The sequence below is a fragment of the Tympanuchus pallidicinctus genome, unplaced genomic scaffold (genome assembly GCF_026119805.1).
Source record: "Tympanuchus pallidicinctus isolate F22 unplaced genomic scaffold, pur_lepc_1.0 scaffold4, whole genome shotgun sequence".
NCBI lineage: Eukaryota > Metazoa > Chordata > Aves > Galliformes > Phasianidae > Tympanuchus > Tympanuchus pallidicinctus.
The window spans coordinates 46,683,883-46,711,199 of record NW_026294758.1 but is presented as its reverse complement, the minus strand read 5'-3'; the positions used below and the strand labels follow the sequence as shown (position 1 = coordinate 46,711,199).

Genomic DNA, 27,317 nt, shown 5'->3' with positions numbered 1-27,317 from the left:
TCTCATTGGACATCAAGTAAAATTTATTTACCGTGAAGGTGGCCAAACACTGGAACACACTTCCTAAAGGGGAGGCTTTTGTATGGTGCCCTCAGGAATATGCTTTAACTTTTGGACGGCCCTGACATGATCAGGCAGTAAAATACAAAAATCTCTGTATGGCCCTTCAACTGCTCTATTACAATCCATCTTGCAGTTGAAGACAGGATTTCAGTACTACAATTTAATTTTTTTTATTGAAACAGATTGTGCAGTACTGTGAAGTGAATCTTGTTTCATGGGTTGTTCTCTGTATGACCATGTGGAGACATATGTCATACATATATGCAAATGTTTATATTGTAAATTTTTATTGATCTGTTTTCAAGAAATCTCTTTTTTTTTCATGAAGTGTCTTATTTTTCCAGTAAAATTGGAGATTATAAGCACCTAAGAAGTGAATGACTTGAAATGGACATTGTTTGACTTACTGCATTCATGTTGCTATGTACGGTGCTATGTTTATCAGAAGCTATGTTACTTATTGTGCCTTTGGAGTGAGGGTGGAAGGATAATCACTGCGTTTCTTAAGGTGGAAAAGTAAATTGCATGAAGTATTTGTAGCAATATTAAGATGTTAGTTTGTAAGTTAGTAAGTTAGTTTGTCAATGAATAGTGAAGAAGGAGATGGGTAATATTATGGTAATGTCTGCCTTGAATTTCCATTTGTTTTTTTGTTGGTTTTAATTATTACACTTCTAACATTTTAAATTAGATATCCTTGTACAAGAATATGTGAAATTTGGATCTTTGGACACATATTTGAAAAAGAACAAAAACGTTATTAATATCTTGTGGAAACTGGAAGTTGCCAAGCAGTTGGCACTAGCCATGCATTTCCTGGTAGGTAGTTTATTTTTTATTTTTTATTTTTGTTAATGGTTGAATTAAAGTGTTTCAGGTTAATGCATGTAGAGTGATGAGCTATTATCCTACCTCTTGAAACTAAGTGTAGAGTGTGAAAATAAGATGCCGACTGAGTGCTGAAGTCAAACCTTTATATCTTACATAGAATGTAATAGATTTTTTTGTTCTTTTGAAATATTCCTTTTTATAGAGTTTAACGCTTCTTGTGTTCATTTTAAATGCATTGTGTTGATGAACCCATTCATTTAAGTTAACATACTTCTAACTACAGATAAAGTCAAAACATGTTGATGATTAAAATGAATGAAAATTTCCATAGAAAAACTTAACTGACAGGAACTGATGAAAAGTCTGAGATTTGGTCAAACTTATGTCTGATCTTTATTTTCTTTTTTCCCTTTATGCTGTTAAGTGATTTTTGTTTGTTTGTTTGTTTTTAAATACCTTTTCAATCATAAGGTATTTTTGTCTGTCTGTAAAAGATGCCTTTTTGTTTATCAGGAGGATAAAGGCCTTGTTCATGGGAATGTCTGTGCAAAGAACATCTTGCTTATCAGAGAAGAGGACAGGAAGTCTGGAAACCTTCCTTTTATAAAACTAAGTGATCCTGGCATCAGTATCACAGTTTTGCCAAGAGACAGTAAGTCTTTGTGTCAGCTTTCTTTTTTAATGCTTCTGACTTGAAAATCAAGATTATTTTTTTCTTGCTATCATCTTATTACTTTTGTTTCAGTAAACCACTTCATTCTTTTGGCAGTTTAGAATAATCCCCACAGTCCTACTTAGCAGTTTTGAGTGCATCCTCTTTCTCGTCAAACAGACACAGGAAAAAAAAGTCACAGTTATCCACTGTATGAATATTTCGTGTTGTTTCCATTCTAAACAAATGCTTTTCACTGATAGTACTATTAGTATACTATAAAGTACTGTAAAACTGCAGATAGCTGCTGGGCTTAGTATCCTGTTATCAATCAGGATTGAATTGCTTCATTCTGTCAAAGTTTCCTGAACTCAAAGTTAATGCATTTATTAAAATGCTGCCTGGCAGTTGAAAATTATCTTTGGTAAGTATTTTGATGAATGACTAAAGTCACAGAGGTTGCTGAAAGTACTGTGTTATTAGCTTTGCAAAAAAAAACTATTTTACTGCATTATGAACAAAATTATCTCATACTGAAAGAGGCATAAAGTGTGTGCAAGGTCCTTATGCTAATGAAACAGAAGTAATCTTCTTATCCATTTCTGAGTGTTCATAATTTTTTTTTTGAAAAATGAACACATCTTAGACTTGCTAATTTTATGCAGAAAATATAACACATCTAAGAGACTGTAGGCAGCATAGAGCTTATAGTCTTTATTAGCCAATAATCTTTCACTCTTTTAATATACAAAGCCTTCACTAACCTTAAAAATATCATATTCTAAGATCTATATCAGCATCAGAAAACAAATTGACTTTCAACATGTTACTAGACTCACTAATAAAAGCTCTGAAATCATAAAGTGGGAAATCACTCGCCGTGGTTATTTTATACTGCTGTGCCATAATGTATCGACAATCAGTAAAGTACTTTTGGCTGTTTGCTATCTAGCTCTTTCACAACAGCTATTAAATCTTGATAATTTGGGGGAAAATATTAAAGCCAGAACAAAAATATGGTGTGGAAATGAGGTTTGAAAACTATTTATTTCAACATTAGTCTAATTCAATAGTAAAACTAATGATCTTCTGAACATGTGTTTTCCTAAGTATTCATAAGTATTAGTTTTGTAGTACTTAATTCTTAATTATTCATTAGTATTATTGATTCCAAAGTATTACTTCTGTGGTTAATCTGTAGTTTCAAGAAAAGAACAAAAACTTGGAAAGATATTGAAAACATGTTACAAAATGAAATGCCTACGTATTCTAAAACCATTTTTACTGAATCAAATGTGTTTTAGAATTTTGTGGTTTTATTACTGATCTTAACATAATGTTTTCTTTGCATGACTAACAGTTCTTCTTGAGAGAATACCATGGGTTCCACCTGAATGTATTGAGAACCCCAAACAACTGAGCCTAGCTACAGATAAGTGGAGTTTTGGTACCACTTTATGGGAAATCTGCAGTGGAGGAGATAAACCACTGAGCGCTCTCGATTCTTCAAGAGTAAGTGTCACTGTATCTGCAGTAGTGGCAGTTCTTTGGATACCTTAGAACGTCTGCTTTTGTAACCAATCAGCACACAAAATGGTGTGGCCCATAGCCACTGTAAGGAACATCACGTTGTCTGGTAGACGGTGATCATCGTAAGTGATGATTTAAGGATTATTTTTACATTGTTAATTTTTTATTTTTATGGGGACAAAGTTCAGTTATGCCAGAATTATCTTGCCCACACTTCCTTTCCTTTGTTATAATCTTATCTCACTTAAAAAAAAAAAAAAAAAAAAAAAAAAAAAGCTTTCCTAACAATGTACCTTTGGTTGGCATAATTCTAGTTATGCTGTAAATGAATACCTAAATACCTAAAACCTGTAAGATGGTGTGTGTTGCTGACAATTCTATTTTATTTAAAACAGAAATATTAGCATTGCCTCAGGGGCTCAAGGGATGGGGTTGTTGAGCAGAAATATATTCCATAAAAATATTATTTCTTATATCTTTAATTTCTATTTGGAAGTGAACAGAAGTTACCATTTTCTGTAATGACTTGTAGGATTATTATTATAAATTGGCTGTTTTTCTGACAAAGCCTCATCCGATTTCTCAGGTGTTGTAATCAGCTCTTAGAAAAAAATTTAAGATCTTCTTTAGACCTAGCTTCTAGACATCTGTGTTTTTTCAACAGATGCCCTCATCTCTTCTACTAAATCACATTCTTTTCTAGTGCCAGTGAAGATTTTTTACATCTAGTGAAGCTCACTCAGCTCACTAATGGATAAAATTTTCTGCTAGATTTAACCCAATGGATAAAATTTTCTGCTAGAATGAGATTACATACAAAGGAGATACCTTCTTCTGTTTTCTTATTTTCCACCTGTAACTGCTTTGGAGCTTTTCAACTCATTTCTCTAGATTATGGTAGTTCTTCTAAACAGCTGGTCAGTTAATCAGATGTGAATGTTGGTGAGGTGATAAACCTAGGTTGAGAGCTGTATTTTTTCACTGCTCAAGTCAGAATATCATGGCTATTAGAACTCTTCCTGGTTATATGGTAAAAAGGCTTTTCTCCCTTCTGTTCCAGAAACTACAGTTTTATGAAGATCGACACCAGCTTCCTGCCCCCAATTGGACAGAGCTAGCAAATCTGATAAACAACTGTATGGATTATGAGCCAGATTTCAGGCCATCATTTAGGGCAATTATACGTGACTTGAATAGTTTGTTCACTCCTGGTGAGTCTGAGTCTGTGGTACAAAAGGATAGCATTAGGTAGAAAAAAATCCTAGTTTCTGCAGGTTACATTTCTTATGGTGGCTCCCATTTCAGTATTTTGGCCTACAACCACTCTTCAACTCCATAGAATATTCCATTACTGCTGCTTAGTTTGTTGTAAAAAAGAATATATTAAAAGTTAGTGTGAAATAAAAATAATGCTTTGAGTGATGATTAATGTCTATCTTAACTGTTCCAATCTCCTAGCCAAATGTATTTGCAAAGGTGTTTTTTATCTCTGAAAAGTAAGAGATATTTTACTAAGTGGAACATGCACGTTATCACAAGCCCAGGTTTTTATTTCTTGCCTCAATAATAATGGAGTCATTGTGCAATAGCTGCTGAATTTAAGTTCAGTAGATCTTTAAAAAAATATATATATATATTTGAAATTACAGCAAGACTTGTTATGAGTCAAGCTACTTGACTGTTTGGTAATATCTCATTGTCTTCATGACTGCAAATTACTGAGTATAAATAAAGGAGATTTTTAATATTCTCCTAAGCTCAGAGTTTGCCTAGGGTTAGGGTTAGGTAAAAGATGTACTGTAGTAAGCTTGTTTCATTCTCCTGTTTGCTTCTCTTTTCTTTCTTCATCCTTTTTCTCTTCCTCCTACACCTCAGATTATGAGTTATTGACAGAAAATGATATGTTGCCGAATATGCGAACTGGAGCTCTTGGATTTTCTGGGGCCTTCGAAGATCGGGACCCAACACAATTTGAAGAAAGACATCTTAAGTTTTTACAGCAACTTGGCAAGGTAGTATATTTGGAAATTTTCTAATTGCCTAAGAAATAGCTACTTTTTTCAATTATCTTCTAATGACCCTATATACATTAGTATATACATTGGATGCTTCCATTACAGAAATAAATAAAGAAATATCTGAGCACAGTGGAAAAAAAGATTTGAAAGGAACTTGTTTGATGGTTTTAGACAGAAGAAAGGTAGCTGTTTTCTACATTGAATCCAGTCACCAGGAGTGGCTTAATATTTCCAGTGCAGAGCTGCGTCTGATGCTTCATTTTTTGTCAGTTTTTATACTTGGGATTCATTTACAATTGTTCCAGAGCAATCTTGTATAGAAACCAGGAGGCTGTTGTTTTTTCTATTTGGGAACTCTGAATACAAGGGCCTCAAGCTCAGTAATGTCTTTGAGATACCTGTGGGCCTCAAACTTTTTAAGCTTTAGAAATCAGTATTTGGTTACAGTGTTTTGCAAGTCATTGCAGCTTGGCTGTGGAAAACATGTGCAGACAGATGACTTCAATGAAGTTCTGTCAGTTGGACTAAGTACGCTTATTCCAGCATGGTTTCTCACTTTTTTATATTGGTTACTGATGTGTAGCTACATGTCCACTTGTCTCTGTAAGTGACAAAACCTGAAAGCAAACTGGCAGAAGTGCTTCTATTTGTAGGTGATTGTTGGCTATAAACAGTAGTGTAGAGTAGGGAAAGGAATGGATTTCCTGGTGATGACTGCAAAAAGGAAGATAAAAAGAGTAGAGAAGAAGGTAGAGCAGAGAATGGAAGAAAAAATACTGAAAAACAAAGGAGAACCATGAACCAGAAGGAGCCTTAATGTGTAGTTTTTTAGAAATGCAGGAAAAGAGGTATCCCAGTGGGCATTATGAGAGTTAAGCAGAAGTCTGTGAAGAAAGGGGAGAAAATGAATGGATATCACTCCTTGCCCTCCTTTTTTTCCAGTGCTGTTCACATCCTTTCATAGAGCATGTTTCTTACAGACAGTTGCTGCAGAAATGTCACTGTGATAGAATCATAGAATCAGGTTGGAACCTTAAAGATCATCGAGTCCAATCACAACCTGACCAAACTACCCTAAATCTAACAACCCTCCACTAAATTAAACACATTCAGGGATGGTGACTCAACCACCTACCTAGGGAGCCTATTCCAGTGCTTAACAACTCTTTCTGTAGTGAAGTGTTTCATGTTATCCAACCTAAACTCACCCTGGTGCAACTTAAGGCCATTTCCCTTTGTCCTGTCACCTTAAGAAGAGACCAACCCTGATCCCACTGTAAGCACCTTTCAGATATTGGAAGAGGGCAATAAGGTCTCCCCTCAGCCCCTTTTTTTCCCCAGACTAAACAACCCCAGTTCCTTCAGTCTCCTCCTCAATAGGGCATATTCTCCATGCCCTTCACAAGCCTTGTTGCCTTTCATTGGACCTGATCCAGCATCTCACAGTCCTTTCTGTTCTGGGTACCGAAAACTGAACACAGTACTCAAGGTGTGGCTTCAACAATGTTGAGTATAGGGGCAGGATTACTTCCTTAGTCCTGCTCACCACACCATTCCTGATACAAGCCAGGATGCCATTGGCCTTCTTGGCCACCTGGGCATGCTGTTGGCTCATATTCAGCTGACTGTCCAATAGAACACCAAAGTCCCCTTCCATCAGGCAGTTTTCCAGCCACTCTTCCTCAAGCCTGTAGGGTTGCCTGGAATTGCTGTGACCAAAACGCAGGACCCAACACTTGGTCCTATTGAAACTCAGTTTACCTTGGCCCATCGATCCAATCTATTCAGGTCCCTCTGTAGTGCCTTTCTCCCCTCAGGCAGATCAGCACACCCTTCCAACTTGGTGTCATCTGCAAATTTACTGAGGGTGCACTCCATACTCTCAACAGGATCATTAATATAGATGTTAAATAAAAGCAGTCCCAGTACTGAGCCCTGGGGGACACCACTCGTGACCAGCCACCAGCTGGATTTAACTCCACTGACCACAGCTCTTTGGGCCTGGCCATCCAGCCAGTGTTTCACCCAGCAGAGCATACACCCATGCAAACCATGGGCAGCCAGCTTCTCCATGAGAATGTTGTTGGGGACAGTGTAAAAGGCTTTACTGAAGTCCAGATAGACCACATCAACAGCCTTACCTCCATTCTCTAAGCGGGTCACCTTGTCATAGAAATAAATCAGGTTTGTCAGTCAGGATCTACCATTCGTAAACCCATGCTGACTGGGCCTGATCCCCTGGCTGACCTTTAATTGGTCTATGGTGGCACCCAAAATTATCCATTCCATAACCTTCCGAGCACCGAGGTAAGACTGATAGGTCTGTAACTACCAGGATCATCTTTCTGGCCCCTTTTAAAAATGGGCATCACATTTGCCAGTCTCCAATCCACTGGGACATCCTTGGTTAGCCAGGACTGCCTAAGAATTGATGGAGAGTGATCCTTTACTCTTAACTTCTTTCATGGTGGTTTTGTGATATTTCACTTAAATAATTATTGCATAAATAATAACATAGTAAATGTTACATAGAGCTTGTTATATCACTTCAATGTTATACTACAGTGTGCACTGAGGTATTTATAGACAAGCACTGGGAAAGAGAGGATAACGTGGACTCATTTTTTAATTCAAGCATTTCTGTTTATATCTAGGGAAACTTTGGCAGTGTTGAGATGTGCCGGTATGATCCCCTACAGGATAATACTGGGGAGGTGGTGGCTGTGAAAAAGCTGCAACATAGTACAGAGGAGCACCTTAGGGACTTTGAAAGAGAAATTGAAATACTTAAATCTCTGCAGCATGATAACATTGTTAAATACAAAGGAGTTTGCTACAGTGCAGGTATGTGCTATGTTGAATACACCTTAAGTTGCGTAACTAAGCATGTAGACTGCAAGAAATTCAGGCAGATGTTTACAAAAGCCTTTTCCAAGGGAAGAAAAGTCTGTTATGTACAGCTTTTCATTGTAAGATGAATTTTCTTTATTCAGTCCGCTCATGGCATAATTTGTATGATTTTTAAAGAACAGGCTGTTTTGACTGGTTACCCAGTTGCTTTATCTTAAAGCGATGAATCTGGAGTTAAGTAAGAAAATGAAACCATTTTTTTTAACTTTTTTTAACTGTTCTTATTTTTCCTTTAATGTGATGTCTGAGAGTGGATAATACCACTTTTTGTACAACTGTATAATAAATGACTAAGAAGGAGAAAGTTTCAGAAACATATGTATTTGAATAAATTGTTGATGATGTTGAAATTGAGTGAAAGCACAAGTTTTGTGCAAGATCTGATTGTTTAAAAAAAAAAAAAAAAAAGTGTTCAAAATCGGACTAAGTTTTGAAGATTGCTAAATTGCTAACGAGTTGACGTCAGTTGTCATTCTGAGTTTTACCTCAGCAAAAAGAAGGAATTATGTAAACACTGGTATACATGGGTGGCACTTGTGCTTTACTTTTGGCAATAGTAGTTTTTATGAGATGTTGAATATTAAGCATATACACATTGTGGTTATGTTTAAATAAATGGCATTTCCATATCAGATACAAATAACAGATGAAAAATTGCACACACTATTGTACTGCATACAATAGAATGCATTTTTATTAGTGAGACTTTTCTATTACTTCTGTTCACTTGTAAATACATGTTTCAAAACTTTGCATTGAAAAGACATAAAGTATTTTATTTGTTGTTGTAAAAGGTCGTAGGAATCTGAGATTAATTATGGAATATCTACCATATGGAAGTTTACGGGATTATCTGCAGAAACACAAAGAGAGATTGGACCACAAAAAGCTTTTGCTATATGCATCTCAGATATGCAAGGTAAGAGAGTTTTCAGTTGGCTTGACAATTTGACAAATTTGACAAATTTGCATCTACTCATTTCATTCAGAAATTAGTTGTTTTGTTATATATATTTTTAATAGTGTTAGGCAGCTAGAAAAACTTAACGTTAAAAATGATAGTATGGTGTACTTATATTCAGGAACTTGAAAAAATTCTGAGTATCTTTGTAATCCTTAATGCAACATGTTGACATTGATCTGTATACTCATTGAGGGAGAATTATATTTTGAGAGTCATTTATGTTTATGAGGTATAAAGGCTTATTCAGAAGAATTAAAACATCTTTTTTTTCTAATGAAAGCTGGATTAAAATTGTGAAGGATTTAGTGTACTCATTGAGGCAAGCTATTCATGGGATACCATAACTGATACTTCTTATATATAAAAGTCACTTAGTGACTTTAGTGATTTTATATAAAAGTCACTTAATGACTTTTAGAGATGAATATCTATAACAGTGTTCATATATTTAACAATATTAGTAATATCGTCATTTTATAAGTAAGTAATATTATTTTTAATTTTTAATTTATTAATATTAAGTAAGTAATATTAGCATTTTGATCTAGTGGAAGGAAGGTACCTGATTCCTATGTGAAGAGCTAGGGGCTATTAAAGTGCCCAAAGCTGTAATAATTTAGTCTCACTGGCTGACATTGAAAATACTTCATAAATTCTGAAAATGGAAACACGTATCTGATCTTCCTATTAACTTATTTCTTATTACCTCGGAAGAAAAAAGTATGCGTGCCTTAGATTTATGCTACTGTTTGTGTTTAAGATATGAGAAACTATGGATGCTTCAGATTTCACTGCAGGCTTATTACCTTTAATTAAAAAAAAAAAAAAAAAGACAAATGGATGTGCACATACTGCCTTCTTATTCTAAGACAGGTAACAAATATTTTAAATTTCCTCTCCATTATTTCAATTTCAAACAAGGAAACGGTAAATTACTTAACGAGTATTCTGTAGGGTGTGTAGCCATTACATATTGTATTATCTAGTAGACTTGTGCCTTCCACTTTCAGGGCATTTTATGTGTACATGTATGCACAAATACGTGAGAAACATTGAAATACTGCAGATATGCAGACTGCCGATGTAAAATCAAAACAACAGATCAAAGGACTTATTTCTAAGTTCTAAGTACCAGCTAGGAGGAAGGAAGCTAGAATTTGCGTTTTGCGGATAATTAAGAGGGAAAACTTGTGCTTTCATGTAATGAACATGGGCAAACACTATCAGAATGTGGGAAGTCAACACAGAATGTAGAATTACTTTAGTTGGAAGGGACCTTAAAGATTATCTTCTTCCAACCCCTCTGCAGGGTTGCCAACCGCTGAATCAAGCAACTAGATCAGGCTGCCCAGGACTCCATCCATCCTGGCCTTGGAACATTTCCAGGGTTGGGGCATCCAGGGCTTTTCTGGACATACTGCCAACACTTCACTACCCTCTCAGTGAAAATTTCCCTGGCACTTAGTTTAAATCCTCTTTTAGTTCTCCTGTGTCCTGCCACTATTTACTTGAAAAGATTATTTTCCTCCTGCTTACAAGCTACATATAAGTACTAGAAAGCCATGTGTAGAACATACAGATAATTATCTCTTGTTGACTTCTAAGGGAAGCAAAGCCTAAGTATTAGTGTGTGTATTTTGCTTTGCCTTAATGCTACTGTGCTACCTGTAAAGCAGAGGTTATTTTGATTGCACTAAGTACTTCTGTTGTATTATTTTGCTTCAGAACAGCTTGATGTTTTTGCTCATGGGAGCTAATGCTTTGTTTCACTCTGGATAAAATCTCAAAGGGTTAGTGAGTCTGTGCTTAGTTTGGAATCCTGTTTTAAGATAAATGTTTTCAAAGCAGACTGCTTAAATCTGGCAAAAGCACTCAGTTATGATATATTACTACCTATTAAAAATGAGTACATAATATTACTAAAATGAGATCGAAATACTTTTAGCTTATCACCTCCTTTCCTTTTCTATTTCTCTCCTGTTTTGTTCCAGCGTGTTTTGTTCTTTCAGCATCTGAAGTCTCTTCTGCCTCGTGTGCATTTCTGTTACTTTTTTTTGTTCGTTTGTTTGTTTTGCTTGTTAGTTTTTTAGCTGAAATTCTTTGCAGCTTCAGCCTTCTTATATCAAGTACGTGTGAGAGAAGTGAAGACTTTACCATACTAAAAGGTTAAGATAAGTGTGCTTGCTTGCAGTGTATTTGGTTCCTTATTGAGAACTGGGATAAATGTCCTGACTTGTTGTCACAGAGTTAACTAGATCTATTTATGCCCATGACCGGGGGGCAAGTAAGCCCCTTCCCTCCTTCCCCCCCCCCCCCCCCCCCCCTCTTTCCTCCCTCCCTCCCCCTCCTCTTCCCCCCATTCCCTTCCCCCCCCCCCCCCCCCCTCCACCCCGGCTCCACAAAATGGGAAGGAAGAACGGGAAAAAAAAAACAGTGGCAACAATCTATGGAGAAAAACTGATTTTACTAACTATGATATTGGAATGCAAGATAACACAATCTAATACAACCTAATTGAAAGTGAGAGTAATAAATCAAATAAGATAGGAGAGAGAGAGAGTTCCTGAGACTGAGTCAAACCTGAAAAGCTTGGAGCAGCTAGGAGAGCACCATCCAGCACCCACTGCCAGGCAGTAAGAGAGCGCCCCACCTGGAAGGGCCAGATCCCGTGCCTTCTGAAATGTACAGGGATAGGTACCTGGAACTGGGGCAGTAACACTTTAATGCCCAGTGCACTACATGATGTTTTGATGCGGAATACTTAAAGCCAAAAAAAAAAACAAAAAAAAAACCAGAAAACCATGACACCTGTGTTTCTCATACTGTGAAAAGCAGTTTTCAGAGATGGCATTTGCTAATTGTGTTTCTGTAGAAGCAAATCATTGCAGCTATAATGTGATGTAGCTCGTGTCACTAGTTCTGCTTTTTCTGGTGGCAAGCAATAGAATTCTGTAGTCGAATTTAAAATTTAAAATTTCCCAATGCTTTTCTGATTTTGAGGTCGTTCTGTTTTTCCTCTTTTGACACTACATTTTCTTCATTCTTGCTGATAAGAGGGTGGGAATAATTTTGTTTTTCCACCTCATAGTGCTTAAAATATTTCATTTATCCTTGCTGAAAGGCCCCATAACTACCATTTGAATAGCAAAGGTGAAAAAATTTGAACAGTGTCATTGAACTTGACCTCACTGTTAGTGTAATGTCAGAGGATTATGATTTCCACTCAAAATTTGCATGATTTCAAGTAAATATGTCTCAGGCTGGAAAATGGCTATTATAACAGGAAAGTCACTAGTATCAGAGAAACTTAAGGACTACTTTCAGTATGGTATTTAATACTACTATTTTTCAGGAAGCAAAAGATAACAGGTAGTGGTCAAGATGTCAGTTTTAAACAGATTTGAGTGGATGTTCTGAATATACAGTGTTGCCACCTAATGGTACAAGGAGGTAGCATGAGACTGAGAAGTAGACTTCCAAGTTACACTTTTTCAGAGGTTTCTCACTTAAAAGGGGAAAAGACTAATCTTTTTACATTAAAAATATAATGCTGATGCCCCAAATGTCTGAATTTATTCTAGAACATCATTTATTCCAGAACATCATTTATTCCTTTTTCTGTTGTGTTGCCATGTTTCTTTATGAAACTGTGAAACTGAGAGCCTGCTTTGTGTTTTCTTCCATGTATGAAAATCAAGAATCTTTTAGTACCACATTGTCAGTTTCTGTTCACCATCTATTGCTGTGTAGGCAAGAATTTTTTTTGAATATTTGCTGTAATACCTTAGCTTGATTGTCTCTTCACGCACTGGCTTCTGTGTTCAATTAATTGCAAAAACAGAATGTATTGGTAAGAAGGGATCAGCAACAGCAGCTAAATATGATAACTTCAGATTATCGTTTCCATGGGTAGCCATTACACAAGATACAGCAAAAAGAGAGCTGTGATAGAAGATAATGGTCAATAAGAAGGAGAAGGAAGGAGAAAGAAGATTTACAAATATGAATACAGCCAGAGAATAGCTGTCACATTCAAGGACTTGTAAGATAAAGTTTAATAATGAAATTAGGAAAGCAGATGTGAAAAATAGAAGAAGGTTAATTCGAACAGCTAATGAAAGGACAGGTTTCTTATCTGCCCTGTATCATGTATCTTAGCCCAGACTTTGTTTATTTTTGCTTAGAACTGGCAAACTGCACTTGGGTATGGAAAAGAGCTGTAACAGCTATCTAGCTACATAATTGTAAAACACTTGGCTGAGAAAGATTCTCTATATAGTTGCCTTCAGTTAAGGAGAGTCTCTTGCATTTGGAAACATTAACTTAATAGAGAAAGCAAATATTCAAGTACTCTGATTTTGATACATTCTCTTTGATTTTAACTTTGAGCTTGTTTCATCCCTTTAAAGATAGCGCAGCCACTTAAAAATAATTTTCTTTTCTGTTGTGTTTGTGAACACGCTTAGGGCATGGAGTATCTGGGCACAAAAAGATATGTTCACCGGGACTTAGCAACAAGAAATATCTTAGTGGAGAATGAGAACAGAGTTAAAATTGGAGATTTCGGATTGACTAAAGTCTTGCCACAAGACAAGGAGTACTACAAAGTGAAAGAACCTGGTGAAAGCCCTATATTTTGGTAAGTCTTTTCTCAATGTATGAAATCATGATATGTTTTCAGCTTTGTGGTTTCAGACAACTGTTTTACATATTGTGGAATTGTGGTGTAAAATTTCCAAGTCTGTTTTTAAAGCATTGTGAAAGTCACATGCATGATCCTTGCTTTTACAGAACAACATTGAGAATTCCTAACTTTATGCATATTTCCCCTCCCCTCCAAAAAAAACCAACCAACCAAACAAACAAACAACAACAAAAAAAAAAAAAAAAAAAAAAACACCCTGAAAAAATCGTAGTTAACAAGTTAAATAATGTCACAGGGAATGTATTCCAAGATTAAAAAAATCTAGAACGCTTACTAAGGAGTGGGTTCCTGTAAGTTTTGGACCCTTAAACAAAAATATGTATCTTCTAGATGAGATCTGTTGGGTGAACCATCTGTTGGCCAAGTGGAATTAAATCATACAGATGAGTTAGCAAGGATAAAGTATTAGGTTGAATGTTAAGGTAAATGAACCACTGGGACACATCCTGGAGGAATGGGCTGCTCTAGCTCAGGTCCCCACAAGTGGCTGCTCCCCCACCCCTCCGGCCCTACCACAGGCTCCTTGGGCTGCAGCAATGGCCTTCAGCTTTCTTTAGTCGCATCCACTGCTACACCTTTGGCTCTTCTGTTGCTGCATGTGGATATCTACTCTGCATGGTGTTCATGGGCTACAGGGGGACAGCCTACTGTACCATGAGCTAATCCTGAGCTGCCTGGAACTTCTGCTCTGCGCCTGGAGCACCTGCCATCTTTCTGCACTTTGGGTTCTGCAGGGCTGCTTCTCTCACACTTTTTTCATTCCCCTCACCCAGCTGCTGTTGTACAGCAGTTTTTCCAGTTTCTCTCACAGAGGCACATTCAGTGTTGCTCATAGCTCAGCTCTAGCAGTGGCAGGTTCTTGATGGAGCAGCTGGAGTTGGCTCTGATCTGCCATGGGGCAGCTCCTGGGCTCTGCTCACAGGGGCCCCCCTGCAGTCTCTTGCTACCAAAAACTTGTCGGATGAATCTAATACAGCTGCATTTGGAGTATGTACTTTTGTGTATTCAAAATGCCACTTCATATTTGTGATTTTAGCGTCTATAGCTGCCATAGGTGACCTTAAAATATAATAATTAAGGGGTAAATAAAATAATATAAAATAGCATTAACAGTAGATGTTACTGATCTGAAAAAATTAAGTCCACAAATGCATGGGACACAATTCAAAGCTTAACTGATAGTGGTGGAAAGATTTTTATTGGTTATAACTCTTTTTATTCCCAGTCCTTACCATGTCAAAATCTTATTTACCCTCATTAGATGCAGGAAAAATACCAGTTCTTACGTACCAGTTAACTACTATTATCAGAATACTTGTTCACTTTTACTAGTGAAGGTAATGCAGAACAATATTATTTTTACCGTGTGTTGCAGGTATGCTCCAGAGTCTCTGACAGAGAGCAAATTTTCTGTGGCTTCAGATGTATGGAGTTTTGGTGTGGTCTTGTATGAACTCTTCACTTACATTGAAAAGAGCAAAAGTCCACCAGCTGTGAGTACTTAATTATTTTTTCCCAGAGATTTTTATTTGTTTATTAAAAAAAAAAAAAAGAAAGTGTATGGATTTTTTCCTGTGTTTAGATAGGTTGATATTTACTGAGCCTTTTTTGGAGTGTAACTTTGTGTTTGAGACAACGTCCAAATGGAAACAGCAGCATGCTGAGAAGCATTTGCATCTAGGTGTAAAAAGCAAAGACTATCTGGAAAACAGTCTGTGCAGACTTAATCTGCTTTGTAACTTCCAGCTGTTTGAAAAAGGTTTGAAAATATCTAATTAGAGACTTATCTTTCTCATTCTTTATAGAGAGATCCCAGATGAAACTGTTCCATTGTAATATTACAAGTATTTTTAATACCACTCCAAATCTAAGGCCCAGCCAAGCAAATACTTCAACCTGAAGTAGATTTAAGTGAGGTAACTCTTAAAGTTACTTTGTTATCTCAGCAAAACCCGAGGTAATTATCTGTAGCTCAGAAAGGAAAGAGAGTTTTTCTTTTCTTGCAGACTGTTGACAAGTGTCTTTAAAGGCACTCACTAAATGAAATAAGTACTACTTGTTTACTGCAGAACAGCTCTGCAGTTGGGAATGAAGTTCATAATGTTACCTTTACTAGAATTGCCCTGCAGGCATTACAGAAGAGAGGTAACTCGAATGTTTACTAGAGCTGTCTTCACTGTTCACCAGTGTCTCAGTCCTGGCAAATGTAGTTCTGAGAGGTAAACAGTGATCGTAGGGAAAATGTATTTGACAGACCTCTACATCAACATCAGTAGAACTTAGGAATTGTATGCAATCACAAAAGATATTAAAGAATCCATTCAGAGCCATTCTGAGGGACCTCAACAGGCTAGAAAGGTGGGCCCAGCTGGACCTGATGAGGTTCAACATGGCAAAAGTGCAGGGTTTTGCACTTGGGCTGGAGGAATCCCAGGCATCCCTTCAGACTGGAAGGAGCAGTCCTTGACAGCAGCCCTTTGGAGAGGGACCTCGGGGTCTTGATAGATGAAAAACTTAACATGTCCTTGCGGCTTGGAAAGAAAATGGTATCCTGGGTTCCATCATAAGAGGGGTGGCCAGCAGGGACAGGGAGGTGATTGTCCCCCTCTACTCTGCTCTTGTGAGGCCCCATCTGGAGTACTGTGTCCAGGTCTGGAGCCCTCAGTACAAGGAACACGCGGAGCTGTTGCAGAGCATCCAGAGGAGAGACACAAAGATGATCAGGGGGCTGGAGCAGCTCCCCTATGAAGACAGGCTGAGGGAGCTGGACTTGGAGAAAAGAAGGCTGCAGGGTGACCTCATTGCAGCCTTTCAACACCTAAGGAGAGCCTACAAACAAGAGGGGAATCAACTCTTTGAAAGGGTAGATAACAACAGGACAAGGGGAAATGGTTTTAAGTTGAGGGAGGGCAAATTTAGGTTGGATGTTGGAGAAGTTCTTTACAGAGAGAGTAGTGAGGTGCTGGAACAGGCTGCGCAGAGAAGTTGTGGATGCTCCGTCCCTGGAGGTGTTCAAGGCCAGATTGGATGGGGACCAAAATAAGCTCTGGAAACAAGGCTGTGTCACCTGGGAAGAGTACAGGGATGCCGTCCGGACTTGCAGACGTGGGATCAGGGAAGCCAAGGCGCAGGCAGAACTGAACTTGGCAAGAGACGTGAAAAACAATAAGAAAACCTTCTACAGGTACATTGGCCAGAAGAGACAGGCCAAAACGGGCGTACCTACTTTGGTAAATTTAAAAGGAGAACTGGCTTCAACAGATGAAGAGAAAGCTGAGGTGCTGAATGAGTTCTTCACCTCGGTCTTCACTGGTGGCCAGGATTCTAGTCTTTTTCCCGTCCCTGAACCCTGCATCCCCAAACCTCTATGTGGGGACCAAGGAGGTAAATCCCTCCCCACTGTAAGGGCAGAGCAAGTCCGAGAGTACCTCCTTAGACTGAATGAATACAAGTCTATGGGGCCAGATGGCGTGCATCCCAGGGTCCTGAAGGAGCTGGCTGAGGTGGTTGCCGAGCCGCTCTCCATCATATTTGAGAAGTCGTGGCTGTCAGGTGAGGTCCCAGATGACTGGAGGAAGGGTCACGTCACTCCCATATACAAGAAGGGGAGCAGGGAGGACCCGGGGAACTACAGGCCGGTGAGTCTCACCTCCGTGCCTGGGAAGATCATGGAACAGATCCTCCTGGTCAACATGCTCGATCACATAAAGAATGAGCATGTGATCCGAGACAGCCAGCATGGCTTCACCAAAGGAAGGTCATGCCTAACTAATCTTGTGGCCTTCTATGGAGTGACAGCATTGGTGGACGAAGGGAAGGCGACCGATGTCATTTACCTGGACCTGAGCAAGGCCTTTGACATGGTCCCCCACCACATCCTCATCTCCAAATTGGAGGGAAGTGGATTTGATGGGTGGACGACCCGATGGATAAGCAATTGGTTGAAAGGCCGCAGACAGAGGGTGGTGGTCAATGGCTCTATGTCCAGGTGGAGGCCGGTAACAAGTGGTGTCCCCCAAGGGTCTGTCTTGGGACCGGTGCTCTTTAACATCTTTATTAATGACATCGATGAAGGAATTGAGTGCACCCTCAGCAAGTTTGCTGACGACACCAAGCTGAGTGGTGCAGTTGATACGGTGGAAGGAAGGGATGCCATTCAGAGGGACATCGACAGGCTGGAGGGCTGGGCTCGGGTGAACCTAATGAGGTTCAACAGGGCAAAGTGCAAGGTTTTGCATTTGGGCCGGAAGAACCCCAGGCACCCGTACAGGCTGGGAGGAGTGGGCCTTGAGAGCAGCTCGGCAGAGAAGGACCTGGGGGTCCTGATGGACGAGACACTGAACATGAGCCAGCAGTGCGCTCTGGCAGCTCGAAAGGCAAATGGGATCCTGGGCTCCATCAGGAGAGGGGTGGTCAGCAGGGAGAGGGAGGTGATTGTCCCTCTCTACTCGGCTCTTGTGAGGCCCCATCTGGAGTACTGTGTCCAGGTGTGGAGCCCTCAGTACAAGAAAGACATAGAGATTTTGGAAAGGGTCCAGAGGAGGGCGACTAAGATGATCAGGGGGCTGGAGCACCTCCCCTATGAGGACAGGCTGAGGGAGTTGGGCTTGTTCAGCCTGGAGAAGAGAAGGCTGCGGGGCGACCTCATTGCAGCCTATCAATACCTGAAGGGAACCTACACCCAGGAGGGGAGTAAACTCTTCAGAAGGGCTGACAACAGCAGGACTAGGGGAAATGGATCCAAGTTGAAGGAGGGAAGATTTAGGTTGGATGTTAGGGGGAAGTTCTTTACAAGGAGAGTGGTTAGGCCCTGGAACAGGCTGCCCAGGGAGGTTGTGGATGCCCCGTCCTTGGACGTGTTCAAGGCCAGGTTGGATGGGGTCCTGGGCAACCTGACCTGAATGTGTACGTTTGGTGGCCCTGCTAGGCAGGGGGGTTGGAACTACATGATCCTTGAGGTCCCTTCCAACCCGGGTGATTCTGTGACCTGGGCAGCCTGGTCTAGTATTGAATGTGGAGTTTGGTGGCCCTGCATGTGGCAGGGGGGTTGGAGATTCATGATCTTTGAGGTCCCTTCCAACCCTGGCCATTCTGTGATTTCGTGAATCACAGAACCACAGAACCATATAAATGATCTAGTGATCACCTAGTTGCTACCCCTTACTAAAGCAGATTCACCAGAGTAGATTACACAGGAAAGAATCCTGGTCAGTTTTCACTTCTTCTGGAGAAGGAGACTCCACAACCTCTCCAGGCAGCCTGTTCTGTCACTCTCTCAGTAGTTGTTTCTCATGTTCAGGTAGAACTTCCTGGGTTACAGTTTGTGTTCCTTGTCCTGTCACTGGGCACCACTGAAAAGAGCTTGGCCCCATCCACTTAACTCCCTGCTATGAAATATTTACAAGCATTGACAAGATTCCCCCTCAGTCTTCTACTTTTCAGCCTAACAGTCCCAGGTTTCTCAGCCTTTCCTTGTAAAAGAAATGCTCCCAGCCCCTAATAATCTTTGTGGCTCTCCACTGGACTCTGTCTAAAAGTTCCCCATCCCTCTTGAACTGAGGAGCCCAGAACTGGAATAGTACTTCTGGTTGTACATCCTGGTGAGGATGTATCCTCACCAGGGCAGACTAGGAGTAAGAGGTTTACCCTCCTTGACCTGCTGACTGTACTCTTCAATGCATGCCAGGATACCGTTGGTCTTCTTGGCTGCAGGGGCGCCCTGTTGACTCATTTGCAGCCTGTCATCCACCAGAACACCCAAGACCTTCTTTGCAGAGCTCCTTTCCAGCAACTCAAACCCAAATCTGTACTGACTTATGCAATGGAGAAAAAATTCTCAGAGCAGGGACAGCTCTCTTTGTCTGATACCAAACAATGCAGATATATGGAGTTTTTCAAAAGGACTGTGAAATGAGAAGTAATGTAGTAAGTCATGGAATATACTTTGAGTAAATAAATATTTTATGTGTTCATGATTTCATGATCAGAGCCAGGCAGCTCTCTTGGTATGTATCAAGAAAAATTTGTTTTTATCAATTTGACAAAGCAGCATGTCATCATCATTGTAACTGTTACTTGTATCACTGACTTTGGCATTCACACACATTCTACCAGCAGTTATTTCACATCTTCGTGTTATCACCATTAAAGGCACTTATGTAACACTGGAAGAGAAACAATCCCTTTACGTTATGCTTAGAAATTATTTTCCCTTAATAGTATTTTCTCATTTACTTTATATCTCTGGCAATCTGAGAGAATTTTTTTTCGTCTGCTTTCAAGGTTATGTTGATTTTTGGCTAGCAAGATTTATTTATTTATTTTTAGCTGAGTTTAATTAATTTTTAGCCTCTAATTACTGATTAATCCAGTTCATTTTTTTAATGCATCTCTTAATGTTATTATATGTAACAACATTTATATATACATAACATTTTGTAATGTTATTATTTGCTTTTTGCTTGACAGGAGCTTTTCAAAGCATCCAAATTTTAACATTTCAGGGATCTCTTTAGAATTACCAGTAAGATTTTTAACTTATAACTTTAAATCATATATCTATAATCCTAGTTCCTCCCCAATGAATGGTGATTGTTGATATATTATCAGAAATTGTCATTTGTAATTTTATCTTTGCTATTTAATGTATTATTCATAGAATTTCTGAGGTTTGTCTTATAAAGAGTTTCCCAGGGTACTGGTTTTGCAGCACATTTTTTTCCCTTTCAAATCTTATTTATGATACTTGGCCTTCTGTTTCAGGAATTCATGCGCATGATTGGCAATGATAAACAAGGGCAGATGATTGTATTTCATTTGATAGAGCTTTTGAAGAACAATGGACGACTTCCAAGGCCAGATGGATGCCCTGATGAGGTGAAGTATTATTATAGTAATGTATTACTGTAGTCTTAAAGGTGCACAGTGAGGGTGAGTATATAGTAAACTTAATGTTTCCTTCTGTGTGGATTATGGAAGAATTTATACAGCCTGAATTGTTGTGCTGTTGTTTTATCAGTTACATGATGGGTAATAATCACATTTGTTTTTATGATACTTTAGATTATACTCACTCAGGAGCTTATAATGTAGTCTTTCTGAATATGTGAAATAGGATTATTATGACTATTACACTGGAGCACTCAGGCTGCTATTTAAAAAAATGTAAATTTAATAAGACAGTGAAGTTTAGTGTATGGAATTTGTTCCATAAAAGACTTATACAAACCTTCTTGCTCAAAACTGTACTGTAAGTTTTCTGATGTGTTTAATGTTTAGGAGAGAAACTTTACTATCTACCTAGGGTTCAATTAATCATATTTAATTCTGAGACTTAAAAAATGCTTTATCTTTATTTCCCTCTATTCCTCTTCCTTCCTCAAGCATAGAAATACTTACATATGTTTATCATGTGTATTATTATCATCAAACATTCTTGGACAGGTGCTATATGCAGATTGTGCATACAGTGAAGAATATGAATTGGATTTTATCTGGACATGGGCTTTGGATTTGTATTCATACTTTTTGTAGATCTAGTATATGCCTCTAAAACAATCTAGAAAGTATGTTAATCCAAGTTTTTTTAATTTGCTAATACTCCAGGTGTTTTAAAAATATTTCCTTACTATTTCTAAGCCTTTTACTTCACTGTTCTTTTGAGGAGGATGCACTTCAGCTTGAGGAATGTAACTAAAATAGATACACTATTTTTTTTTTTCCTATAACTTCTAGTCTAGATAGATTCTTGTATCTATGATTGGACTCACTTGGCAATAATTGCTGAAATAATTCCTACAAAACTGCAGATAGCAGATACCAAGGTCGAGAGATCTAGCAGAGAAGAAAAGGAATGACACAGATGGTGCAGGGAAACCATTGGACATGTGCATATGAGTACAACAGTTGTTGAATCACGAAGGTTTGAGGTTTTCATAGATAATCTGGATTTCCTATAAGTATGATGGTACTACTATTTTATTGAAACTAAGTTCTGTTGTCTGACATTTCTTCAGCTAACAAAGCAAGATGGCAATGCCTCTCTTCTGTTAAAAACCATGATCATCCCATTTTGATCCTAATCTTGAAACTTCCTAGGTGTTTGTAACTTACAGGCTGCTTTGGACTCAGATCAATGTGAGAATTTCAGATTTGCTGAAAAGTGGAGAATTGAGAGCTACATTTGTTTCGAGCTTTTCAGATAGTTGTTAAGCAGAAATTTTTAGAAGAACGAGAATCTGTTTACGATCTGGATTAAATTAGTGAAAAGAACACAAATGAAGAGAGTGTCACAGGACTACTGTGATGGGATATCAGGTGCATGTTTGGGAAAATAGCATGGCTAAATGCCTTTCATATTTTCAAACAATATTTTTGATCTGTTTTTAATATTATTAAGTTCAGTTTGCGTTTGTGTCATCTTACAAACTTTGAAAATTAATTCAATTTCCATAATAACTAAAAGAGAGAAAATCTTCATAAAGGCCCTTTGCTGTCCTTAAGCAAGGAAATTGATGACTATTACTAAAATCTTGCTATACTATCGTGTCACTGTTGCATGGAAAAATGCAGTTAAGTTGGAGAGTCTTTGCACTTAACTAACTGTCTGTCGTATCTATTAACACAGTATTTATTTTCTTTTTTTCCCCCCCAGATTTATGCTATCATGAAAGAATGTTGGAACAACAACGTTACTCAGCGGCCCACCTTTAGGGATCTTGCTCAGCGAGTGGATCAAATAAGGGACAACATGGGTGGATGAGGAAACTGTCCCTCCTTAAGAGCATGTATTAGGATGCAAACAAAATGTACTTGGTTTGCTGTGTATAATTGACATATGTGCACTTGTGCATTTACCTTTGCTGGAAGTAAAATCTGCATGGCAAATATCTTATATGAATCTGCAAACTGAGGAACCCTGCTGGTTTTCTTGATCAGGATATATTTGTTACTGTGAGAACATGTTGAAATTCTCAATAGGGAAAGAAATTATTTTTCTAAATTGAATAATATAATATATGGTCAGTCTACAAAACCATTATTTGCCTTATTTGGCAAGCAAAAAAGAGGTGAGAAATATGTGAGATTAAGAAATGATAAGACTATTTCCTTGTTGAAATGGAGATACATAGAAAAGACATGTAGTCTTTTCACTGTGAATATGTAGTGAGTGACTGCACACCCTGTTCTGTGTGTTGCACAAGGGCTTTGTTTTGTTAATGTGCTTTTGTAACTTTTTATTGTTGTTGCAGAAGTGGCTTCTCTGTATAACAAAATGGAATTGGTTATGTAATCCAGCAACTTTTAATGTGCCTGTCTGAATCAATGATCAGTCAGCAGCATATGCAAAGAAACATAGTCCATGTGATATACTGTAAGTATTTCTAGGGGAAGGAAAAGGAAGTGAATTGTTTTTAATTTGGACAGCCAGATAACTCACTTGTGTGAGAATTGTAATTTAAGTTGGAAAAGAAAATAGTGACAATTTTTTTGTATTTTTTTCCCTGAAGTATTAGATTCCCTTTACATATTTGAGGATACAGTGATAACAAGTAGAATTGAAGACATTTCATAGGAGACCATCTTCAGATTGTTTCTGAATATGAAAAAGCCAAACATACTGCTTTTGAATGTTGCTCTTTTACTCCTTCCATCTTTGTATTTTTTATGCTGTCCTCAGTGTACCTGTAAATTGGAAACTTCCTAAAAACAGAATTAAAAATGTAGAAAATGCCCTTCAATTCCTCACTTTGTTATGATCATGATCTTGTATGTTCCTTCCAGTACCCTAAAAAGAAGGTTTATTGCTCAGTGTATGATATGGTCAGTCACCACTCGAAGTCATTGAGTCAACTTTGGGCCAATTCTTTTTAAAAATCTCCATTTCTTCCTGTTTTAAGACCTAGCCTGTGACCATTTGGAAGAAGGAAAGTATAAGTACAATTGCTTCACATTTAGCTGGAGGCAAGAACATGATCCCAGTTAATGAGAACTGGAAGGAGGTTAAAGTTACCTGAACAGATTACTGTGTGTAATTCCACATCTGAAGTAAATCTAACAAATTTGTAGACAAGGCAACTAATTGGTTTTGCCTCCAAGCATGAAACTTGGGAATAATCTTGTATCTTAAAGCAGTGAACGTTTCAGGTTTTGTTTATTTAAATTCAAATGATCTGTTATTTTTACATATTCTTATATGTTGTTTGTAAAATACTAGGCTTGTTGTTCTTGAACTTTTGCTGAGGTTCAATTAAGGCTACACAAGCTCACAAACCCTTAAAATCCATAATGTATTTAAAATGAAGTGTTCGTTTTTGAAATTTGTGGCAGTGAATTTGTGGAATACAGGGACTGCTTTGCTGTGAGGCCTCATTAAGATTCATGATTAATTACATCCATCTACTCAGAAGTTTAAGTAACTACAATTAAAAAGTAAGAATTTCTTGCTCAGTGCAACATAGTGCCAGTATAGCAATGTTTTGTACCACTGATCTTTCTTTCCCACAATTGCTCATTCAAGGTTATGATTTTATAATACGGGAGACTGCTAAGTAGTGGCGGCAGCATCAGCCCTCTTTCTGCCCCTTGCATTTAATAAAAATGTTGTTGGGCTTTCTTCCTATGAAACTCTTTCACAGAACCTTTGAATTGATTTTGCCAGCAGCTTATAAGCTGCAAAGAACTTTTGAGTACTCCTATGTGTGTTTTCTCAGTTTCTGTATGCTGCTTTCAAGACGATTTAGAAGTTTCAGGCAAGGAGCACCTTTGCATTTGTACTCTCAGTTGTGTGTACATGTTTTTTGTAGCAAAAGAAGATAAAGCTTTAAAGCATCGAAGCAACATTTTAGCTGGGGTAACGTATGCAGGAACTGTGTAAAATTTGCAGTGTGGCAGTTGATAGCTGACTGGTTTCCAATATATAATAGACTAACAATAATTTATGTAAGAATCTCAGGGAAGTTTGTGTAATGCAATGAACAGATCTTCCAGTCTGCTATTTTTTCAACTGAATAAAAAGTCTTTTGCTTGTTCTACTACCATGTGATTGATTAAATAGTCTGATTGCTTAAATGTAATGTGGAATTCAAGGATAATTTTTTTTAAGTTTTGTGGACTTTTTGCTTCAATACTTTATAATTTTTAGAGAAAGCCGTACCTTTACACTGCAGTATAACTTTGTGCTGTTGGTCAGGAGCATATGTAGTCCATTGTACCAAGTAGGTCTGTGCAAAGGGCTTGATCATCCAGGATAAGTATTCTTCACTGGATGAGTAGGACCAAGTAGTGCTTAGGACTCAGGGGCTGTGTGTGATCATCTGCAGTGTCAATGTTTAGGTCTTGGAGCAGACAGAATCATGGTTTTCTCAAAAAAAAATGTAAAGGTTGTAAACACAATGATTTGTTGAATTTGCTAATGCCACATGTAGTATCCTTGTTAAAAAATAAAATTAAATTAAAAAAAAAACAAAAAACACAGAAATAAACCCCCACAAAAACTGCATTTCAAGAGCAAATCTATTGTAGATTTGTAGAATGCCATATTTTTATATAGTATTTTTATTAACAGAATCATATTTTTGTTTTTGAAACTTTCTTCAGTTGGCATTGCGTTTGTCACACTTTAGTGTAGTCAATATGCTACCCAAAATGCTGTGATTTACTGTAGGAAAAGTGCTGTTTTATGCATACATGACTGCTGCTACAACATAGAATGAAGATACTAACTACTGCTTTGCACTTATTTCAAGTGAATTGTTCTCCTGTAAGTGCACAGTGTATCTTAAAAAATCTACAAACAACTATTGTGTAATGTAATATAATATTGGTTTGTTACCTATCAGTATAAATAGCCTAGCCTTCAAAATCCATTTTTAAATATCATCACAACCTTGCAACAGTCATGTAATAAGCCTGAGGAGGAACGGATTTTCGAGAAAAGAAACCCAAACTTTGTCAAGTTGTGTTATTGATTAAAAGCTTCCATTGTTGAGATAGTTACCACTATACATACAGCCAAAACTATTAAAAAGATGTTAAATTATTTGAATTAGTTTTAGAAATCAAGTCTTTAATTGTTGTGTTTGCTGAAGTATGGCCAGCTGTATTGAAATGTTTGAGAAAAGACTGCATGAAGTATAAAGAAATGTTACTCTTGTGTAAAGAAAGCAAACTTTTCAGGAATGTCTGAGCACATAAAGCTGGAGGATAGACTCTGAGAGCAGGAGTGGAAGCACAGAACTACAGGAGGACTTCTGGAAAAGGCTGTTGTTAAACAGTGAAGAAGCATTCTGAAATGCACAACAATTTACAAATACACTGGTAATGTCTACTGAAAATGCCATATCATTACAAATGTGCTAATGTATTTCTGAACTGTGTGTTGTCTGCCTTAAATCTAAAATTCGTAGAGACCTAATCCTGAGTGAAAAATGCAAGAATGACTACACCAAAAGAAACTGCTTAAAATTGTTCAATGCCAGACAGCAATCTTAAAAGGTATTTAAGTTTTTTTTTTTTTTTCTTTCCTGAATCTTGCTTTTTAAATAAGAGTTTTACAATACTTTATATTAAAGTAGAAAAAGTCCCTTTGGGGGAATGGAGAAGAAAACTCATGTTACTTGTAGTTGGACTTCAAATATTTGGATACATGGCTTGTTGGAGAGAACGTAAAGGGGGATATTTTCTAGAAAACTATGTATTAATGACTGAAACTTATCTGTGCTTTTCTTTTGAGTTTGGTTAGTAAAAAATAAAATAACTGAACACAATGAATGGCACGTGCCTGCCAAGGTTTTCTTTTGTGCAATGCCTAAAACTATTTTTTGGTGTTGAAGTTGCTGGTGAAGAATACTGCTCTGTTTTAAAGGGGGTGAACTGCAGTGTATACAACTTTGTGACCTTCCTGGGGTAGCTATATGTAGTGTTTTTCCTTTTTCTAAGGAACTCTTCTATCCCAAAATAAAGGCTGATTTTGGGTGGTCCCTGAAGTTAAGATTGACTTAACTAGCTTAATATGAAATTGATCATTTGGGAATGAAGAAGCACTTCCTTTTATTGTCAGTATTTACAGAGAGGCTCTGACAGACTGCCTGTTAACCAGAGTGCAGTTCTTTGCAGTTCCTAATGCAAGCAAACCTGGGTACAAATGCAGAAATGAACATGTGATTTTTGTTACTTTATCAGAGGATTTCCTCTAATTTTTATTTTCTTAGATATATAAAGATTATCACCACTTTGAACAGAATTTATGCAAATGGATTTTTGGTTGTTTATTTTAGGGGAGAGGGGAGTGGGTTTTTTTGTTTTACTGATTTGTGTTGGTTTTGTTTTATTTTGCATTTTGATAAGTGCAATAACAAAACGCAAAGTATATATATATATAAGTACACAGTCAGATATATAGATATATCTCAGTCAGATATAAGATGCTACGCTGTGGTGGAAATAATTATCCTAGTTCAGTTACCTCTTCCAGCACATACAGGTGTTTTATTCAGTGAAGTGTTTGAGCTGCCTTTGAGGTGACGCTGACTCTGAGTCAGGATTTAAAAAGAAAAAAGAAAAAAAAAAGGGGGTGAGGAGGAATAGAGGAAAGCCAGGCACTTTGGTGCTTCCTATTGTGGCCTTGCAGTGGATCTGGCAACC

The 27,317-nt window shown here is 37.8% G+C and overlaps 1 protein-coding gene across 12 annotated transcripts in view; it reads left to right on the top strand.

Annotated features, from left to right (window-relative positions):
- The window catches only part of JAK2 (Janus kinase 2), an 88,967-nt gene extending 62,527 nt beyond the window's left edge, over positions 1-26,440 (top strand). For all 12 annotated transcript variants that reach the window (XM_052700469.1, XM_052700468.1, XM_052700458.1 and 9 more), the window contains 11 exons: positions 755-882; positions 1,408-1,546; positions 2,907-3,058; positions 4,137-4,287; positions 4,952-5,088; positions 7,749-7,938; positions 8,799-8,923; positions 13,435-13,607; positions 15,049-15,166; positions 20,436-20,549; positions 22,327-26,440. In XM_052700469.1, the coding sequence (XP_052556429.1) occupies positions 755-882; positions 1,408-1,546; positions 2,907-3,058; positions 4,137-4,287; positions 4,952-5,088; positions 7,749-7,938; positions 8,799-8,923; positions 13,435-13,607; positions 15,049-15,166; positions 20,436-20,549; positions 22,327-22,434 (1,535 nt within the window). In that variant the 3' untranslated portion in view covers positions 22,435-26,440. The remainder of the gene's footprint in view (positions 1-754; positions 883-1,407; positions 1,547-2,906; positions 3,059-4,136; positions 4,288-4,951; positions 5,089-7,748; positions 7,939-8,798; positions 8,924-13,434; positions 13,608-15,048; positions 15,167-20,435; positions 20,550-22,326) is intronic.
- Positions 26,441-27,317: the final 877 nt, after the last annotated feature.